This window comes from Petromyzon marinus (genome assembly GCF_048934315.1).
Source record: "Petromyzon marinus isolate PM22_M1 ecotype Great Lakes invasive population chromosome 68 unlocalized genomic scaffold, UKy_Petmar_22M1.pri1.0 chr68_unloc.1, whole genome shotgun sequence".
Taxonomy (NCBI): domain Eukaryota; kingdom Metazoa; phylum Chordata; class Hyperoartia; order Petromyzontiformes; family Petromyzontidae; genus Petromyzon; species Petromyzon marinus.
In genome coordinates this window covers 1,548,344-1,567,872 of record NW_027422597.1, presented here as the reverse complement: position 1 = coordinate 1,567,872, position 19,529 = coordinate 1,548,344, and the positions used below count along the sequence as shown (strand labels likewise).

General features: G+C 49.3%; 2 protein-coding genes across 4 annotated transcripts in view; both read right to left on the bottom strand.

The window, feature by feature from the left end:
• Positions 1 to 19,529, bottom strand: part of LOC116958029 (cGMP-dependent protein kinase 1-like) — a 295,703-nt gene that overhangs the window by 83,501 nt on the left and 192,673 nt on the right. For all 3 annotated transcript variants that reach the window (XM_076058101.1, XM_076058104.1, XM_076058102.1), the window contains exons 2-3: positions 7,924 to 8,090; positions 6,126 to 6,239 (exon numbers count right to left, since the gene is read on the bottom strand). In XM_076058101.1, coding sequence (XP_075914216.1) covers positions 6,126 to 6,239; positions 7,924 to 8,090 — 281 coding nt within the window. The remainder of the gene's footprint in view (positions 1 to 6,125; positions 6,240 to 7,923; positions 8,091 to 19,529) is intronic.
• LOC142908043 (uncharacterized) overlaps positions 8,101 to 19,529 on the bottom strand; it is a 65,937-nt gene continuing 54,508 nt past the window's right edge. Inside the window, exons 2-4 of the mRNA XM_076058205.1 lie at positions 12,524 to 15,604; positions 11,765 to 12,460; positions 8,101 to 11,701 (exon numbers count right to left, since the gene is read on the bottom strand). Of these exons, the coding sequence (XP_075914320.1) occupies positions 13,744 to 15,604 (1,861 nt within the window). The 3' untranslated portion in view covers positions 8,101 to 11,701; positions 11,765 to 12,460; positions 12,524 to 13,743. The remainder of the gene's footprint in view (positions 11,702 to 11,764; positions 12,461 to 12,523; positions 15,605 to 19,529) is intronic.

Sequence of the window (19,529 nt, the reverse complement as noted above, 5' to 3'; positions counted from 1 at the left end):
ACCTGCTGGGTCTGCCCCGTGACCTCCTGCCAGCGGGCGTTCGACTCTTCACGTGGCCTCAAGGTGCACGTAGCCTGGCACAAGCGTCGTGGTGATGTCACCGCCGCTTAGTGGCGAATGTCGGTTGTTGGTGTTACGGTAGTGTAGTGGTTAGCGCTCTTCCTCGCTACGAACCTGGCGACACGAGTTTGATTCCCGCTCGCGGCCAACCCCCATTGACGATTATCTGAACCGGTCCTGGGCCTCCACCTAGGTCGACTCAGCCTCAAATGAGTTCCCTGGTGGTGCGGTGTAGCGTAGTAAACATCGCTAGCGCTGGGGGGAGACAAAGGCGGCCGGGCGTGGTGCTGGTAGCCACCCCTCGCCCCTCGTGTGCCCTGCCGGCTTTCATTGGCACTCGCTAACAGCACTTGCCCCAACAGTCTGCTGAGGCTACACGGGGGACCTTTGTCTTTGTTTGTGTGTGTGTGTGTGGGTTCGCAGACCCACTGTTTAAAGGGAGTGTGCACACACACACCCTGTGATTTGCCTCCGCGTGTCCATGGCAACCAACGCCATGGGTAGCAACGGGAGGCAGAGCTGCGAGTCTCCATGGCAACCAGGGATGCACACACACACACACGTGCGCGCGCGTGCGCGCGCGTGTGTGTGTGTGTGTGAGTTTTGAATGGGTGTGTGTGTGTTTGTGTGTGTTTGTGTGTGTGTGGATGAATGGGTGAATTGGTGGGTGGGTGAGTGAGTAAATTGGTGTGTGGGTGAGTGAGTGAACGGGTGAATGCGTGGGTGAGTGAATGGATGGGTGAGTGTGTGAGTGGGTGAGTGTGTGAGTGGGTGAGTTAGTGGATCAGTATGTATGCGTGTGTGTGTGTGTATGTGTGTATGCAATTTCTTGCTATGATTGATATTATCATAGTCATGGGGAACGGTTAGCTCCCGGCGACTAAGACCCAATGGTAGCAATTATCTGAACCGGTCCTGGGCCTCCCCTAAGTCTACTCGGCGTCAAATGAGTACCTGGTGCAGTGTGCAGTAAATATCGCCACTCGGGAGAGACAAAGGCGGCCGGGCGTGGTGCTGGCCACCCACCCCCCTCGTGTGCCACAGTGCCGGTAGCCTTCATAGGCGCTGCTGCTACTCGCTAAGAGCACTTGCCCCTACAGTATGTTACAGGCTATATGTATGGTTATGTGGGTCAGTGGGTGAATGAGTGATTAGTTATTTATATGTGTATGTGAATTGATGGGTGGGCGTTTGGGTGAGTGAGTGGGTGAGTGAGTGGGTGAGTGAGCGATTGAGTGGGTGTGTATTTGTGTATATGTGTGTATGTGAATGGATGGGTGGGTGTGTGGGTGAGTGAGTGGGTGAGTGAGTAAGTGAGTGGGTGAGTGAGCGATTGAGTGGGTGTGTATTTGTGTATATGTGTGTATGTGAATGGATGGGTGGGTGAGTGGGTGAGTGAGTGAGTGGGTGAGTGAGCGATTGAGTGGGTGTGTATTTGTGTATATGTGTGTATGTGAATGGATGGGTGGGTGTGTGGGTGAGTGAGTGGGTGAGTGAGTAAGTGAGTGGGTGAGTGAGCGATTGAGTGGGTGTGTATTTGTGTATATGTGTATGTGAATAGTTGGGTGTTCGTGTGGGTGAGTGGGTGAGTGAGTGAGTGGGTGAGTGAGCGATTGAGTGGGTGTGTATTTGTGTATATGTGTGTATGTGAATGGATGGGTGGGCGTTTGGGTGAGTGAGTGGGTGAGTGAGTGAGTGGGTGAGTGAGCGATTGAGTGGGTGTGTATTTGTGTATATTTGTGTATGTGAATGGATGGTTGGGCGTTTGGGTGAGTGAGTGGGTGAGTGAGTGAGTGGGTGAGTGAGCGATTGAGTGGGTGTGTATTTGTGTATATGTGTGTATGTGAATGGATGGGTGGGTGTGTGGGTGAGTGAGTGAGTGGGTAAGTGAGTGAGTGGGTGAGTGAGCGATTGAGTGGGTGTGTATTTGTGTATATGTGTGTATGTGAATGGATGGGTGGGTGAGTGGGTGAGTGAGTGAGTGGGTGAGTGAGCGATTGAGTGGGTGTGTATTTGTGTATATGTGTGTATGTGAATGGATGGGTGGGCGTTTGGGTGAGTGAGTGGGTGAGTGAGTGAGTGGGTGAGTGAGCGATTGAGTGGGTGTGTATTTGTGTATATGTGTGTATGTGAATGGATGGGTGGGTGAGTGGGTGAGTGAGTGAGTGGGTGAGTGAGCGATTGAGTGGGTGTGTATTTGTGTATATGTGTGTGTGTGTGAATGGATGGGTGGGCGTATGGGTGAGTGAGTGGGTGAGTGAGTGAGTGGGTGAGTGAGCGATTGAGTGGGTGTGTATTTGTGTATTTATATGTGTGTGTGTGTGAATGCGTGGGTGGGCGTGTGGGTGAGTGAGTGAATGAGTGATTGAATGAGTAAATGTATTGGTGTTTGTGCGAGTGAGTGGGTGAGCCAGTGAGTAGGTGAGTGAATGAGTCAGTGGGTGAGTGCGTGGGTGTATGTGTGCGTGTTATTACGTATTTACGTAAGTGGTTTAGGTGAATGTATGGGTGAGCGGATGAGTGTGTGTATGTGGAGCATATGTGTGTCTGTGTTCCTGGGTGAGTGGGCGAGTGGGTGGTTGAGTCGATGGGTGACTGAGTGAGGTAACGCATGGGTGTATGAGTGAGTAGGCGGCTGAGTGTGTGTCTCCGAGTCCATATGAGAGTTTCCGTTTATCTGTGTCAGTGTGCGTGAGTCAATGAATTTGTTTGAGTCTATGTGAGTGAGTGTGTGTGTCGTTGTGTGTGTGTCTCTCAGTGTGTGCGTGTGTGTGAGTCTATGAGTGTGTGATTGAGTCTAAAAGTATCTGTGTGAGTCTATGAGTTTGTGATTGAATCGATGAGTGAGTGAGTGTACGAGTGTATGTGTGTGTGACTAAGTCTATGAGTGTCTCAGTGAATCTATGAGTGTGTGAGTCTACGAGTGCATGAGTGTCTCTATGTGTGAGTGCGTGAGTGAGTCTACGAGTGTGTGAGCCTAAGCGTGTCTCGATGTATGAGTGTGTGAGTGAGTCTGCGATTCTATGAGTCTATAAATTAGTCTATGAGCGTATGCGTGTCTCTCGTCGTGTGTGAATCTACGTGTGAGTGTGACAGGGAGAGTGGCATTCTCCCACCCGTCTATTGACAGAGGTCTCCCCTCTCCTCTTCTCCGTCATCCCTCAGTGGAGATCTTAAACAGACAATTACCTCCCTAATGGTCTCCGCATGAAGGCAACGCTCACCAATCAACTCCCCGCATAGCCACTCGCTCACTTACACACTCACCCATGCACACACTCGCCCATCCATTCATTTGCCCACTCACCAATCTGCCAACTCAAACGCAGCCCATCACCAGCCCACGCACAGACACACTCACCCACTAATTCACCAACTCACCCACTCATTTACCTGCTCATGCAATAATTAACCAACTCGGCCACCCACCAACTCAAACGCTCACCGACTCACTCATCCACTCTGTGTCTCTGTTTACCGTCGATAGAAGCGAGCGCCAACTATGAAGGCCGACATCGCCCGCTAGGGGGTGGGTGGTCACCACTACGCCTGGCTACCTTGGTCTCCCCACACTCACATCCACCCCACTCGTTCACTGGCACGTGCGCCCACCCACCCACTCACTCACAAACTAACCCACCATTATGAGACCTCCTTTGCCAGAGACAAGATATGAGAATAGGTTTTGCCCTTTTAACTGGCACAAAAAAACTGACACCTTTATTCAAGGGGATCATGTTTGCAATGACCACAACACATGCAGTCAAAATGCAAACAAAAAGAGACAACTCTGATAATGATATTGGCACTGTCCTTGAATTTGATTGGTCCACACCCGAGAGAGCTTTTCTTAGAGCCCCTTTAGTCTCTCCACTGGTGTTGGATCAGAAGACACCAAAAGGTGTCAGTTTTTTTGTGCCAGTTAAAAGGGTAAAACCCTATTACTATATCTTGTTACTGGCAAAGGAGGTCTCATAATGTTAATGCTCACCCCGAGCCCTCAATAACTCTGATAGTGCCCTGCTGTTTTTGAGTTGTACGCCTTTTGGCGTCTTCTGGTCCAACACCAGTGGAGACTAAAGGGCTCTAAGAAAAGCTCTCTCGGGTGTGGACCAATCAAATTCAAGGATGGTGCCAATATTATTATCAGAGTTGTCTCTTTTGTTTGCATTTTGACTGCTTGTGTTGTGGTTATTGCAAACATGATGCCTTGAATAAAGGTGTCAGTTTTTTTTGTGCCAGTTAAAAGGGTAAAAACCTATTCTTATATCTAACCCACCATCTCATGCACTCACCCACCCGCTCACCTACCCACTCACCCGCTCGTTCATCCACCCGCCCGCTCGCTCGCTCGCTCAAACAATCGACCACTGACCCACCTACTCACCCACTCACCCACTCTGTGTGCCTCTGTTTATGTTGATAGTAGCTGCACGTGACTCACATGGCAATGAGGGCGATGACATCTTCACTCACAGCCCTCTCCTCCCTCTCTCCCTCCGTGTCTCTCCTGTTCTATCTTCCACTATATTCTATTTGTCTATACATTCTCTCTCCCTCCACTTTCTCGCACCCACATCTCTCTCTCTCTCTTTCTCTTCAAATTAAGACTCAGCGAGAGAGAGAGAGAGATAAACTCAGACCAGGGATCTCAGTGTTGTTGACACGGCCATCGTGAAACCAGCAACCCGGCCATCATGAACCTAGTGACTCGGAGATCATGAACCCAGTGACTCAGCCTTCGTGAAATCAGTGACTCGGAGATCATGAACCCAGTGACTCAGCCATCATGAACCCAGTGACTCAGCCATCGTGAAATCAGTGACTCGGAGATCATGAACCCAGTGACATGGAGATCATGAACCCAGTGACTCGGAGATAATGAACCCAGTGACACGGAGATCATGAACCCAGTGACTCAGCCATCATGAACCCAGTGACTCGGAGATCATGAACCCAGTGACACGGAGATCATTAACCCAGTGACACGGAGATCATGAACCCAGTGACACGGAGATCATGAACCCAGTGACACGGAGATCATGAACCCAGTAACACAGCCATCATGAACCCAGTGACTCAGCCATCATGAACCCAGTGACTTGGAGATCATGAACCCAGTGACACGGAGATCATGAACCCAGTGACGCGGAGATCATGAACCCAGTGACTCGGAGATCATGAACCCAGTGACTCTGAGATCATGAACCCAGTGACTCGGAGATCATGAACCCAGTGACTCGGAGATCATGAACCCAGTGACACGGCCATCGTGAAACCAGTGACTCGGAGATCATGAACCCAGTGACTCGGAGATCATGAACCCAGTGACTCGGAGATCATGAACCCAGTGACACAGCCATCATGAACCCAGTGACTCGGAGATCATGAACCCAGTGACTCAGCCATCGTGAAATCAGTGACTCGGAGATCATGAACCCAGTGACACAGCCATCATGAACCCAGTGACTCGGAGATCATGAACCCAGTGACTCGGAGATCATGAACCCAGTGACTCGGAGATCATGAACCCAGTGACACAGCCATCCTGAGCTCAGTGACTCTGAGATCATGAACCCAGTGACTCTGAGATCATGAACCCAGTGACACAGAGATCATGAACCCAGTCACTCAGCCATCATGAACCCAGTGACACAGAGATCATGAACCCAGTGACACGGAGATCATGAACCCAGTGACTCAGCCATCATGAACCCAGTGACACAGCCATCATGAAATCAGTGACTCTGAGATCATGAACCCAGTAACTCGGAGATCATGAACCCAGTGACTCACAGATCATGAACCCAGTGGCTCAGCCATCATGAACCCAGTGACACAGCCATCATGACATCAGTGACTCTGAGATCATGAACCCAGTGACACAGCCATCATGAACCCAGTGACACAGCCATCATGAAATCAGTGACTCAGCCATCATGAACCCAGTGACACAGCCATCATGAAATCAGTGACTCTGAGATCATGAACCCAGTGACACTGAGATCATGAACCCAGTGACTCTGCCATCGTGAACCCAGCCACCCGGCCATCGTGAATCTCACCCTTGACGGTGGCCGTGCGGGTGCAGTTGTAGAGGATGGCGAGCTCGCCAAACACCTTCCCTGGACTCATGGTGCAGAGCTTCACCCCCTCCTTGGTGACTACCACTCGGCCCTCTAGAGAGAGAGAGTGGGGGGGGAGAAGTTCCGAGGGGGAGGAAGGGAGGGAGAGGAGAGAGGGAGAGGGAGGGTGAAGGAGAATTTTCCACTGTGCAGGAATGGCCTTGACCCGATGTTACGGGCAGGTTGATGGGCACACACAAACACAGCAACAACAACAACATCAACAACATCAACAACAACAACATCAACAACATCAACATCAACAACAACATCAACAACGCAGCAGCCATAGCAGCTCGCCCACCCCCCACCCACCCCCTCTCGGCATCAAGACGAGGGGAAGGGCAGGGGGCACAATGCTAATCCCAGCGGCAAGCGATGATGGGATCCTCGCTCGCAACTATCCTCAGCTACCTGTCGGGGTTTGAATGGGGTCCTGGGTGTACACCCACCACCGGGGTGGAAGAATGGCAGGCGCATCTTACAGGTGACAAGCCGATGGTCAGTGGGCAGATCAGCTCCACGGTAGGTCCTGGTGTCAAGGACATGGGCTCGCTTCCGCTGGTCCGTCACTACGTAGTCCAGCAGATGTTCTTGCTTGGACCCGGCATGCATCCATGATGTCGTGTGGATCCGCCGATGCCGGAACAGCGTGTTTGGTAATTACAAGCCCATGGGCTGCACAAAAATCTAACAGCCTCCTATACCGTTGTTATTGAGCTGATCTGGCCCATGCCTTCCAATCACTCCAAAGACCCCCCCCCCAATGGCTGCTGTAGTGGCTACGATCGCAATGAGGGGAACAGCAAATTGGAATTGGCCTTCCCTCCATGGCATTGCTCACAGTCACCACAGCTTTTCTGTCCTGCAGACCAACCAGGAGGTAGGGGGTTGATGTTTCCATTGCCCACTAGAGAGACAAACACAAACACTGATGGTGGACTGTCCCACTCACCCACACTCACTCACATTCACCCACTCACACCCACTCGCCCACACTCACACTGACTCACTCACAAGACAAATATCACCCGTGTAGCCTTAACAGACTGTAGGGGCAAGTGCCGTTAGCGATCACCACCTATGAAGGCCGGTAACGGCACACGAAGGGGTGGGTGGCCAGCACCACGCCCGACCGCCTTTGTCTCCCCAGTGGCAATGTTTACACACCGCACCAGGTACTAATTTAAGGCTGAGTCGACCTAGGGGAGGCCCAGAACCGGTTCAGAAAATCGTCACTGGTGTTGGTGTTGGCCGTGAGCGGGAATCGAACCCGGGATGTTGGGTTCGTAGCGCAGCGTAGCGCTAACCGCTGCACCACCGCTCCCCAACTCACACTCGCTCACACTCACTCTCTTACTGGTGAACGCTCACACTCACTCACTCACTCTCACTCCATCACTGACACTCGCTCTCACTCACACCCACACACACACTCACTGCTAGACGCTCACACATTCGCATTCACACAAGACAAAGATTATCCCCCGGATAGCCTGAACAGACTGTTGGGGCCAAGCGCTGTCAGCGAGCACCTGCGAAGGCTGGCACAGCACACGAGGGGGTGGGTGGGTGGGTGGCCAGCACCACGCCCGGCCGCCTTTGTCTCCCCCAGTGGCGACCTTAACCATTTCACCGCCTGGTGGTGTTGGCATGCGAGCGGGAATCAAGCACAGGGGTACACATAAGCCTGACGTTGCCTCGCTCCGACAACCCACCCACCCGGCCAGCCACTCACCCTCCATGACGTAGACAAGCGACCCCACGTCGCCCTCGCGGATGATGCAGCTGCCGCGTGCAAACTCCACCGGGTGCATGGAGTCGACCACCTCGAGGATCTGCGACAGCTCCAGGTTCTTCATGAAGTCGTTGTCCAGGATCGCCTCGCGAATCAACTCCCGAGACCTGCGGGGTGAGGGTGAGGGTAAGGGTGAGGGTGAGGGTGAGGTGGGTGGTGGTGGTGGTGGTGGTGGATCAGGGGGGAGAAAGTGGGAGGGAGGGATTGAGGGAGGGTGGGTGGGAAGGTAGGTGTAGGGAGAGAGAGGAGGAGGGTTGTTAGTATTGCGAGAGAGGGATGGAGAGAGATGCGAGACATCGTCCAGTCTGCATTGTCCACGCCCTCCCCCTTCTCCCGTAGAATTGAAAAAAAAAAGCTGATGATGTACACTTACGTAATGGGAAAAACGGATAACGTATACTGACGTCATAGGAACGTAATAGGAATAAAAAAACGGATGACGTACACTTACATCATGGAAACGTAAAAGGAAAAAAAACGGATGACGTACACTTATGTCACAATAACGTAATAGGAATAAAAAAAGGATAACGTACACTTAGGTCACAGAAACGTAAAAAGAATTAAAAACGGATGACGTACATTCATGTCATAGGAGTGTAATTAAAAAGAAAACAGATGACGTACACTTACGTCATAGAAACGCAATAGAAAAAAAACGGATGGCGTACATGCTCGTCATATGAACGTAATAGGAATAAAAAAGGGACGACGTACACTTACGTCATAGAAACGCAATAGAAAAAAAAACGGATGACGTACATGCACGTCATAGGAACGTAATAGGAATAAAAAAACGGTGGACGTACACTTACGCCATAGAAACGTAATAGGACATAAAAAAACGGATGATATACACTCGTGTCATAGGAGCGTAATTCAAAAGAAAACAGATGACGTACACTTGCGTCATAGGAACGTGTAGTAGGAATGAAACATATACTGATGACGTACATGCACGTCATCGGCATGGGAAAGATTTCAGCAGGATGTGGTCCCCTCCCCCCCCCCCCCCCCTCCAAGGGGACAAGCCAAAGTTGCTGCGACCGGCCGCTAGCTTTCACGAGGGCGTTCTAAGCGAATCCGTGCCCCGTGAAAAATAAGAATTCCGTTGCTTTACCGTGTTTGGCAACGCAACGGGGGAGGTGCTCAGTTGAAGATGTGCCGGACGCCGCAAAAATTCAACCCTTTTTTTGCAAGGGATCAAGTTGCTGCACTGTGACCACACAGAGCACTCTCCGGAGAACACGCAGACACTCTGATCGCAATACACGGCCATTGCCATTAAAACTCGTCGGCCGACAGCGGTAGACATCAGCCTCCCTTGGTGGCCCAGCCTCACTACCAGTGCACAGACCGGAGAACACACAAACACAGACCGGAGAACACTCAGACACTCTGATCGCAATACACGGCCATTGCCATTAAAACTCGTCGGCCGACAGCGGTAGACATCAGCCTCCCTTGGTGGCCCAGCCTCACTACCAGTGCACAGACCGGAGAACAACGCAAACACAGACCGGAGAACACTCAGACACTCTGATCGCAATACACGGCCATTGCCATTAAAACTCGTCGGCCGACAGCGGTAGACATCAGCCTCCCTTGGTGGCCCAGCCTCACTACCAGCGCACAGACCGGAGAACAACGCCAAAAGGCGACCGGTGAAAAAGAGACACCTGCCTCAAGCTCATGTCAGAACACGCACTACTTGGGGTGAGCAGCAGCAGCAGCAGCTTATGTGACGTGATACCTCTTTGGAAGTGTCAAAGTGAAATGAATCACTTCCACGACAACTGTTGTCTGGCACCTTTCTTTAATTGTGTGACTGCACTGCCTCGCTCTCGCTCTCTCTCTCTCTCGCTCTCTCTCTCTCTCGCTCTCTCTCTCTCGCTCTCTCAAAGTCAAAGTCAAAAGTCTCTCGCTCACTCTCTCTCGCTCTCTAAGTCTCTCTCTCTAACTCTCTCTCTCTCATTCTCTCACTCTCTATCGCTCTCTCTCTCTAACTCTCTCTCTCACTCTCTATTGCTCTCTCTCTCACTCTCGCTCTCTCAAAGTCAAAGTCAAAAGTCTCTCGCTCTCTCTCTCGCTCTCTCTAACTCTCTCTCGCTCTCTCTCTCGCTCTCTCTCTCTCTCGCTCTCTCGCTCTCTAACTCTCTCTCGCTCTCTCTCTCTCGCTCTCTCTCTCTCTCTCTAACTATCTCTCGTTCTCTCTCTCTTTCGCTCTCTCGCTGTCTCTCGCTCTCTCTCTCGCTCTCTCTCTCTCACTCTCTCTCTCTCTCTTGCTCTCTCTCTCACTCTCTCTCTCATTCTCTCTCTCTCGCTCTCTCTCTCTCTAACTCTCTCTCTCTCGCTCTCTCTCTCGCTCTCTCTCTCTCGCTCTCTCTCTCGCTCTCTCTCTCTCACTCTCTCTCTCATTCTCTCTCTCTCATTCTCTCGCTCGCTCTCTCTCTCTCTCGCTCTCTCTCTCTCGTCCTCTGCCGTGACGCGTGCCCTCTCTGCTCCACGGTCTAGGCGCGTCTCTCTCTCTCGCTCCCTGTCCACCGCTGGGTTGACGGCGTGCCGGGAGGAGAAACGGCTTCGCCTGGAAGGACCGCCACGTTGCCGGTGGCGATGACGCAGTGCGGGGCTCCAGGCTTCCCACGCCGACCAAACGGCCTCTCACTGCCTCCCATCACAAGCTCCTCGGCGGAGCAAGCTCCGCCTCCTCGATCGGTCTCTCGCACAAAACTCTCAAGCTCCGCCTCCGGACACGCCCCCCTCGTAGAACCTTCTCGACCATTCCCTCACAAAACTCTCAAGCTCCGCCTCCGGACACGCCCCCCTCGTAGAACCTTCTCGACCGTTCTCTCACAAAACTCTCAAGCTCCGCCTCCGGACACGCCCCCTCGTAGAATCTTCCCGACCGTTCTCTCACAAAACTCTCAAGCTCCGCCTCCGGACACGCCCCCTCGTAAAACCTTCTCGACTGTTCTCTCACAAAACTCTCAAGCTCCGCCTCCGGACACGCCCCCCTCGTAGAACCTTCTCGACCGTTCTCTCACAAACTCTCAAGCTCCGCCTCCGGACACGCCCCCTCGTAGAATCTTCCCGACCGTTCCCTCACAAAACTCTCAAGCTCCTCCTCCGGACACGCCCCCTCGTAGAACCTTCTCGACCGTTCTCTCACAAAACTCTCAAGCTCCGCCTCCGGACACGCCCCCTCGTAAAACCTTCTCGACCGTTCTCTCACGAAACTCTCAAGCTCCGCCTCTGGACACGCCTCCCTCGTAGAACCTTCTCGACCGTTCTCGCACAAAACTCTCAAGCTCCGCCTCCGGACACGCCCCCCTCGTAGAACCTTTGTCGACCGTTCTCCCACAAACTCTCAAGCTCCACCTCTGAACACGCCCCCTCGTAGAACCTTCTCGACTGTTCTCTCACAAAACTCTCAGGCTCCGCCTCCGGACACGCCCCACTCGTAGAACCTTCTTGACCGTTCTGTCACAAAACTCTCAAGCTCCGCCTCCGGACACCACCCCTCGTAGAACCTTCTCGACTGTTCTCTCACAAAACTCTCAAGCTCCGCCTCCGGACACGCCCCCTCACAGAACCTTCTCGACCGTTCTCGCACAAACTCTCAAGCTCCGCCTCCGGACACGCCCCCTCGCAGAACCTTCTCGACCGTTCTCTCACAAAACTCTCAAGCTCCGCCTCCGGACACGCCCCCTCGTAGAACCTTCTCGACCGTTTTCGCACGTAGTCTCAAGCTCCGCCTCCGGACACGCCCCCCTCGTAGAACCTTCTCGACTGTTCTCTCACAAAACTCTCAAGCTCCGCCTCCGGACACGCCCCTCTCATAGAACCTTCTCGACCGTTCTCTAACAAAACTCTCAAGCTCCGCCTCCGGACACGCCCCCCTCGCAGAACCTTCTCGACCGTTCTCTCACAAAACTCTCAAGCTCCGCCTCCGGACACCACCCCTCGTAGAACCTTCTCGACTGTTCTCTCACAAAACTCTCAAGCTCCGCCTCCGGACACGCCCCCTCGAAGAACCTTCTCGACCGTTCTCTCACAAAACTCTCAAGCTCCGCCTCCGGACACGCCCCCCTCGTAGAACCTTTGTCGACCGTTCTCCCACAAACTCTCAAGCTCCACCTCTGAACACGCCCCCTCGTAGAACCTTCTCGACTGTTCTCTCACAAAACTCTCAGGCTCCGCCTCCGGACACGCCCCACTCGTAGAACCTTCTTGACCGTTCTGTCACAAAACTCTCAAGCTCCGCCTCCGGACACCACCCCTCGTAGAACCTTCTCGACTGTTCTCTCACAAAACTCTCAAGCTCCGCCTCCGGACACGCCCCCTCACAGAACCTTCTCGACCGTTCTCGCACAAACTCTCAAGCTCCGCCTCCGGACACGCCCCCTCGCAGAACCTTCTCGACCGTTCTCTCACAAAACTCTCAAGCTCCGCCTCCGGACACGCCCCCTCGTAGAACCTTCTCGACCGTTTTCGCACGTAGTCTCAAGCTCCGCCTCCGGACACGCCCCCCTCGTAGAACCTTCTCGACTGTTCTCTCACAAAACTCTCAAGCTCCGCCTCCGGACACGCCCCTCTCATAGAACCTTCTCGACCGTTCTCTAACAAAACTCTCAAGCTCCGCCTCCGGACACGCCCCTTCGTGGAACCTTCTCGACCGTTCTCTCACAAAACTCTCAAGCTCCGCCTCCGGACACGCCCCCCTCGTAGAACCTTCTCGACTGTTCTCTCACAAAACTCTCAAGCTCCGCCTCCGGACACGCCCCCTCGTAGAACCTTCTCGACTGTTCTCTCACGAAACTATCAAGCTCCGCCTCCAGACACGCCCCCTCGTAGAACCTTCTCGACCGTTCTCCCACAAACACTCAAAGCTCCGCCTCCAGACACGCCCCCCACGTAGAACCTTCTTGACAATGCATCATATATTATCATAGTATGTTTAACACGTAGGCTTTCGCGACCAATACTATTCATAATAAAGGTTTTTTTTTGGGTTAGATCGCGTTTATTTATAAATGTGTCGTAACCCTCCACCACCCAACACGGCCAATCAGCAAAAAAAAAAGTGTCACGTTGACAAAAGACAAATAATTCACTACTTCAGCCCACCGGTGTGTTGAAGAGTTAATCCACATTTACAGTTTGAGTTGTACGACGTTTCGCTGGTTAATTACACCCAGCATCATCGGGCAATTCGCCAGAATGGTAAAGCCCTCTCCACTTGCTCCCGGTTTTTATATAGAGCAGCAGGGTGACGTCATCACTTAACTCATATCAGGTGCAGTGATTAGAGGCGGAGGAGGGGGGTATTGTAATTATATAATCGATTAGTAATCAGTCATTGGTTATGATTAGTAATTAGTTGTAGATTAGTAATTATTTAAATCAAAATGTAACGTGTGTTATTTAATAATACGCTTCCAGGCCGCACTATCATAGTATGTTTTTTTTTTCGTTTGCATTTTGACCGCGGGTATTGTGGTTAATGCAGTAACATGAATCCTTAAATTTTGATTTAAAGCTTTCGTGACTGCAGTAATTCATATTCTTAGTTCTTTCGGTAAAGTCACGTTGAAGGGAAACAACAAAATAATAATATATATATAAAACAATATCACACCTGAAGACGACCGTTTGAGTTATGGTCGAAACGTCGTGATAATTTTTTTATTGTTTTATATATATTTTATTATTTTGTTGTTTCCCTTCAACGTGAATTACTGCAGTCACGAAAGCTTTAAATCAAAAGATGATGATGATGTTGTTGTTGATGATGTTGATGTTGTTGATGATGTTGATGATGTTGATGATGATGTTGTTGTCACAAGCTGTAGGGATGTTGATGTTAATGATGATGTTGTTGTTGATGATGATGTTGATGATGATGTTGATGTTAAAGATGATGATGTTGATGTTGATGATGTTGATGATGATGTTGATGATGATGTTGATGTTAAAGATGATGATGTTGATGTTGATGATGTTGATGATGATGTTGATGATGACGTTGATGATGTTGATGTTAATGATGTTGATGATGATGTTGATGATGTTGATGTTAATGATGTTGATGATGATGATGTTGTTGTTGATGATGTTGATGTTGTTGATGATGTTGATGATGATGATGATGTTGATGATGATGTTGTTGATGATGTTTATGATGATGATGTAGATGTTGGTGATGTTGATGATGTTGATGATGTTAATGATGATGTTGATGATGTTGATGTTAATGATGATGATGATGTTGTTGATGATGTTTATGATGATGATGATGTAGATGTTGGTGATGTTGATGATGTTGTTGATGATGTTGATGATGTTGATGTTAATGATGTTGATGATGATGATGTTGTTGTTGATGATGTTGATGTTGTTGATGATGTTGATGATGATGATGTTGATGATGATGTTGTTGATGATGTTTATGATGATGATGTAGATGTTGGTGATGTTGATGATGTTGATGATGTTAATGATGATGTTGATGATGTTGATGTTAATGATGATGATGATGTTGTTGATGATGTTTATGATGATGATGATGTAGATGTTGGTGATGTTGATGATGTTGTTGATGATGTTGTTGATGATGATGTTGATGATGATGATGATGTTGTTGATGATGTTGATGTTGTTGATGATGTTTATGATGATGATGTTGTTGATGATGATGTTGATGATGTTGATGATGTTGTTGATGATGTTGATGATGATGTTGATGATGTTGATGTTAATGATTATGTTGTTGATGATGTTGATGATGATGATGATGTTGATGATGATAATGATGTTGATGATGTTGTTGATGATGTTTATGATGATGATGATGATGTTGATGATGTTGATGATGTTGATGATGATGTTGATGATGATGTTGTTGATGATGATATTGATGATGATGATGATGTTTATGATGATGATGTTGTTGATGATGATGATGTTGATGATGTTGATGATGTTTTTGTTGTTGATGATGTTGTTGATGATGATGTTGATGATGTTGATGATGTTGTTGATGATGATGTTGATAATGATGATGTTGATAATGATGATGATGTTGATGATGATGATGTTGTTGATGATGTTGATGATGTTGATGATAATGAAGTTGATGATGATGATGTTGATGATGATGTTGATGTTGTTGATGATGTTTATGATGATGTTGTTGATGATGATGTTGATGATGTTGATGATGTTGTTGTTGATGATGATGTTGATAATGATGATGTTGATAATGATGATGATGTTGATGATGATGATGATGTTAATGATGATGATGATGTTGTTGATGATGTTGATGATGTTGATGATAATGAAGTTGATGATGATGATGTTGATGATGTTGATGATGTTGATGTGATGATGATGATTTTGATGATAATGATGTTGATGATGTTGATGATGATGTTGATGATGATATTGATGATAATGATGTTGATGATGTTGATGATGATGTTGATGATAATGATAATGTTGATGATGATGGTGATGATGATGTTGATGATGATGATAATGTTGATGATGTTGATGATGATGATTTTGATGATGATGATGATGATGTTGATGATGTTGATGATGATTATGTTGATGATACCTACGTCACGTAGGTATAAAATAAAACGAAAAAATATTTTATACCCACGTGACTTTACCGAAAGCACCAGAGTGCATGAAAACCTGCAATCACGAAAGCTTCAAATCAAGATTGTCGTTCGCAGTTCCACACAAAAGCCGCGGTGTTAACCCGGGCGGACCGCCTGATTCGAACCGCTAAATATCGCCCTTCGATTCAGGCGACGGTGCAGGCTGCTAGCAGCAGCAGCAGCAGCAGCGCCTATGAAGGCTACCGGCACTCTGGCACACGATGGGGGTGGGTGGCCAGCAAACCACGCCCGGCCGCCTTTGTCTCCCCAGTGGCGATGCTTATCTATGCACCGCGCCAGGTTCTCAATTGAGGCTGAGTCGACCTAGGGGAGGTCCAGGCACCGCTTGTTGAGACTCTCGCTGTCGGTGGCGGAGTTGCTGGTTTCCCGTGAGCTGGGAATCGAAGTCGGGTCTCGTGGCACAACGTGGCGCTAACCGCTGCGCCACCGCTCCCTGGTGACCCACCCACTTAGTCACCCACCCACTCATCCACCCACTCAACCACCCACTCATCCTCTCACCCACTCACCCACCCACCCACTCACCTACCCACTAGCCAACCCACTCACCCACTCACTCACCCACTTACTCACCAACTCACCCACCCACTCACCCACCGACTCACCCATCCACTCATCCACCAACCGACCCACCCACTCATCCTCCCACCCACTCACCCACCCACTCACCCACCCACTCACCCACCCTCTAACCAACCCACTCACCCACTCATTCACCCACTCACCCACCCACTAACCAACCCACTCACCCACTCACTCACCCACTCACCCACCCACTAACCAACCCACTCACCCACTCATTCACCCACTCACCCACCCACTCACTCATCGACCTACTCAGCCACACACCCGCTCACCAAACCACCCGCCCACCTACCCACTCACCCACCCACCCACTCACCCACAAACTCACCCACCCACTTACCCACCCACTCATCCACCCACTCACCCACACAATCATCCACCTACTCACTCATCGACCTACTCACCCACACACCTGCTCACTCACTCACCCACCCACTCACCAACCCACCCACCCATCCACCCACTCAACCACCCACCCACTCACCCACCAACTTACCCACCCACCCACTTACCCACCAACCCATCCACCCACTTACCCACCAACCCATCCACCCACCCACCCACTCACCCACCAACTCACCCACCCACCCACTTACCCACCCATCCACCCACTCACCCACCAACTCAATCACCCACCCACCCATCCACCCACCCACCCACTCACCCACCCAACTCAACCTAAAACATCAGCCGCCGTTCACCACGGGTCTAACCGTGCAGGTGCCATGGGTTGCCTGCTGTGCCAGGCTAGGTTGCACCATCTGCTCCCCTCTGCTGTGCCAACTTGCTGCGATTTATCCGCTCGGCGCTCCGCTCGTTGTTGTGAGCCGGGGTTCGTCGTGCAGGGCGCTAACTCTAGCGCCACTACTACACACTCCCTCCACTCTCCCTTTCTCTCTCTCGCTCGCTCGCTGTCTCTCCAGCTCACGACCCTTCGATGCTTTTGTTCCTTGGGCTCCGTCCGGAGCTTTGATCAGCGTGAGATGAGTGGGAGAGAGAGGGAGAGAGGGGGAGAGAGGGAGAGAGAGAGAGAGCCGTGTAGATTTCAAAGCTCTGTCAATGCCCTTGCCCCCAACAACACGCGTGTGTGATACATAGCGACCAGCAGAGAGTTATACAGACTCATAGAGATACATAGAGACCAGCAGAGAGTTATACAGACTCATAGAGATACGTAGAAATATATAGAGATACATAGAGACCAACAGCGAGATACGTAGAGACTCGTAGAGATACGTAGAGACTCATAGAGAGATATACAGACTCATAGATATTGGTAGAGACTCGTAGAGATAGGGAGAGAGGGAGAGAGGGAGAGAGAGAGAGAGCCGTGTAGATTTCAAAGCTCTGTCAATGCCCTTGCCCCCAACAACACGCGTGTGTGATACATAGCGACCAGCAGAGAGTTATACAGACTCATAGAGATACATAGAGACCAGCAGAGAGTTATACAGACTCATAGAGATACGTAGAAATATATAGAGATACATAGAGACCAACAGCGAGATACGTAGAGACTCGTAGAGATACGTAGAGACTCATAGAGAGATATACAGACTCATAGATATTGGTAGAGACTCGTAGAGATATACAGACTCATAGAGATATGTAGAGACTCGTAGAGATACATGGAGACACGTAGAGTTACATGTGTAGTGACTGTGAATGTCACTGTGTGGTGCTGAGAGAGAGAGAGGGAGAGAGAGAGAGCCGTGTAGATTTCAAAGCTCTGTCAATGCCCTTGCCCCCAACAACACGCGTGTGTGATACATAGCGACCAGCAGAGAGTTATACAGACTCATAGAGATACATAGAGACCAGCAGAGAGTTATACAGACTCATAGAGATACGTAGAAATATATAGAGATACATAGAGACCAACAGTGAGATACGTAGAGACTCGTAGAGATACGTAGAGACTCATAGAGAGATATACAGACTCATAGATATTGGTAGAGACTCGTAGAGATATACAGACTCATAGAGATATGTAGAGACTCGTAGAGATACATGGAGACACGTAGAGTTACATGTGTAGTGACTGTGAATGTCACTGTGTGGTGCTGAGAGAGAGAGGGAGAGAGGGAGAGAGAGAGAGCCGTGTAGATTTCAAAGCTCTGTCAATGCCCTTGCCCCCAACAACACGCGTGTGTGATACATAGCGACCAGCAGAGAGTTATACAGACTCATAGAGATACATAGAGACCAGCAGAGAGTTATACAGACTCATAGAGATACGTAGAAATATATAGAGATACATAGAGACCAACAGCGAGATACGTAGAGACTCGTAGAGATACGTAGAGACTCATAGAGAGATATACAGACTCATAGAGATACGTAGAAATATATAGAGATACATAGAGACTCATAGAGAGATACACAGACTCATAGAGATACGGAGAAATATATAGAGATACATAGAGACCAACAGCGAGATACGTAGAGACTCGTAGAGATACGTAGAGACTCATAGAGAGATATACAGACTCATAGAGATACGTAGAGACTCATAGAGATATACAGACTTATAGAGATACGTAGAAATATATAGAGATACATAGAGACCAACAGCGAGATACGTAGAGACTCGTAGAGATACGTAGAGACCAACAGAGAGATACACAGACTCATAGAGATACGTAGAAATATATAGAGATACATAGAGACCAACAGCGAGATACGTAGAGACTCGTAGAGATACATAGAGACCAACGGAGAGATACGTAGAGACTCGTAGAGATACATAGAAATATATAGAGATACATGGAGACTCACAGAGATATACAGACTCATAGAGATACGTATAAATATATAGAGATACATAGAGACCAAAAGAGAGATACGTAGAGACTCGTAGAGATACGTAGAGACTCGTACAGATATACAGACTCATAGAGATACATAGAAATATATAGAGATACATAAAGACTCACAGAGATATACAGACTCATAGAGATTGGTAGAGACTCATAGAGATATACAGACTCATAGAGATACGTATAAATATATAGAGATATGCAGACTCATATAGGTTGGTAGAGACTCATAGATAAATACAGGCTCATGGAGATATACAGACTCACAAGAAGATTGGTAGAGGCTCGTACAGATATACAGACTCATAGAGATATGTAGAGACTCATAGAGAAATACAGGCTCATAGAGATAGGCAGAGACCCATAGAAACACATAGAGACTCATAGAGATATACATACTCATAGAGATACGTAGAAATATATAGAGGTACATAGAGACTCACAGAGATAT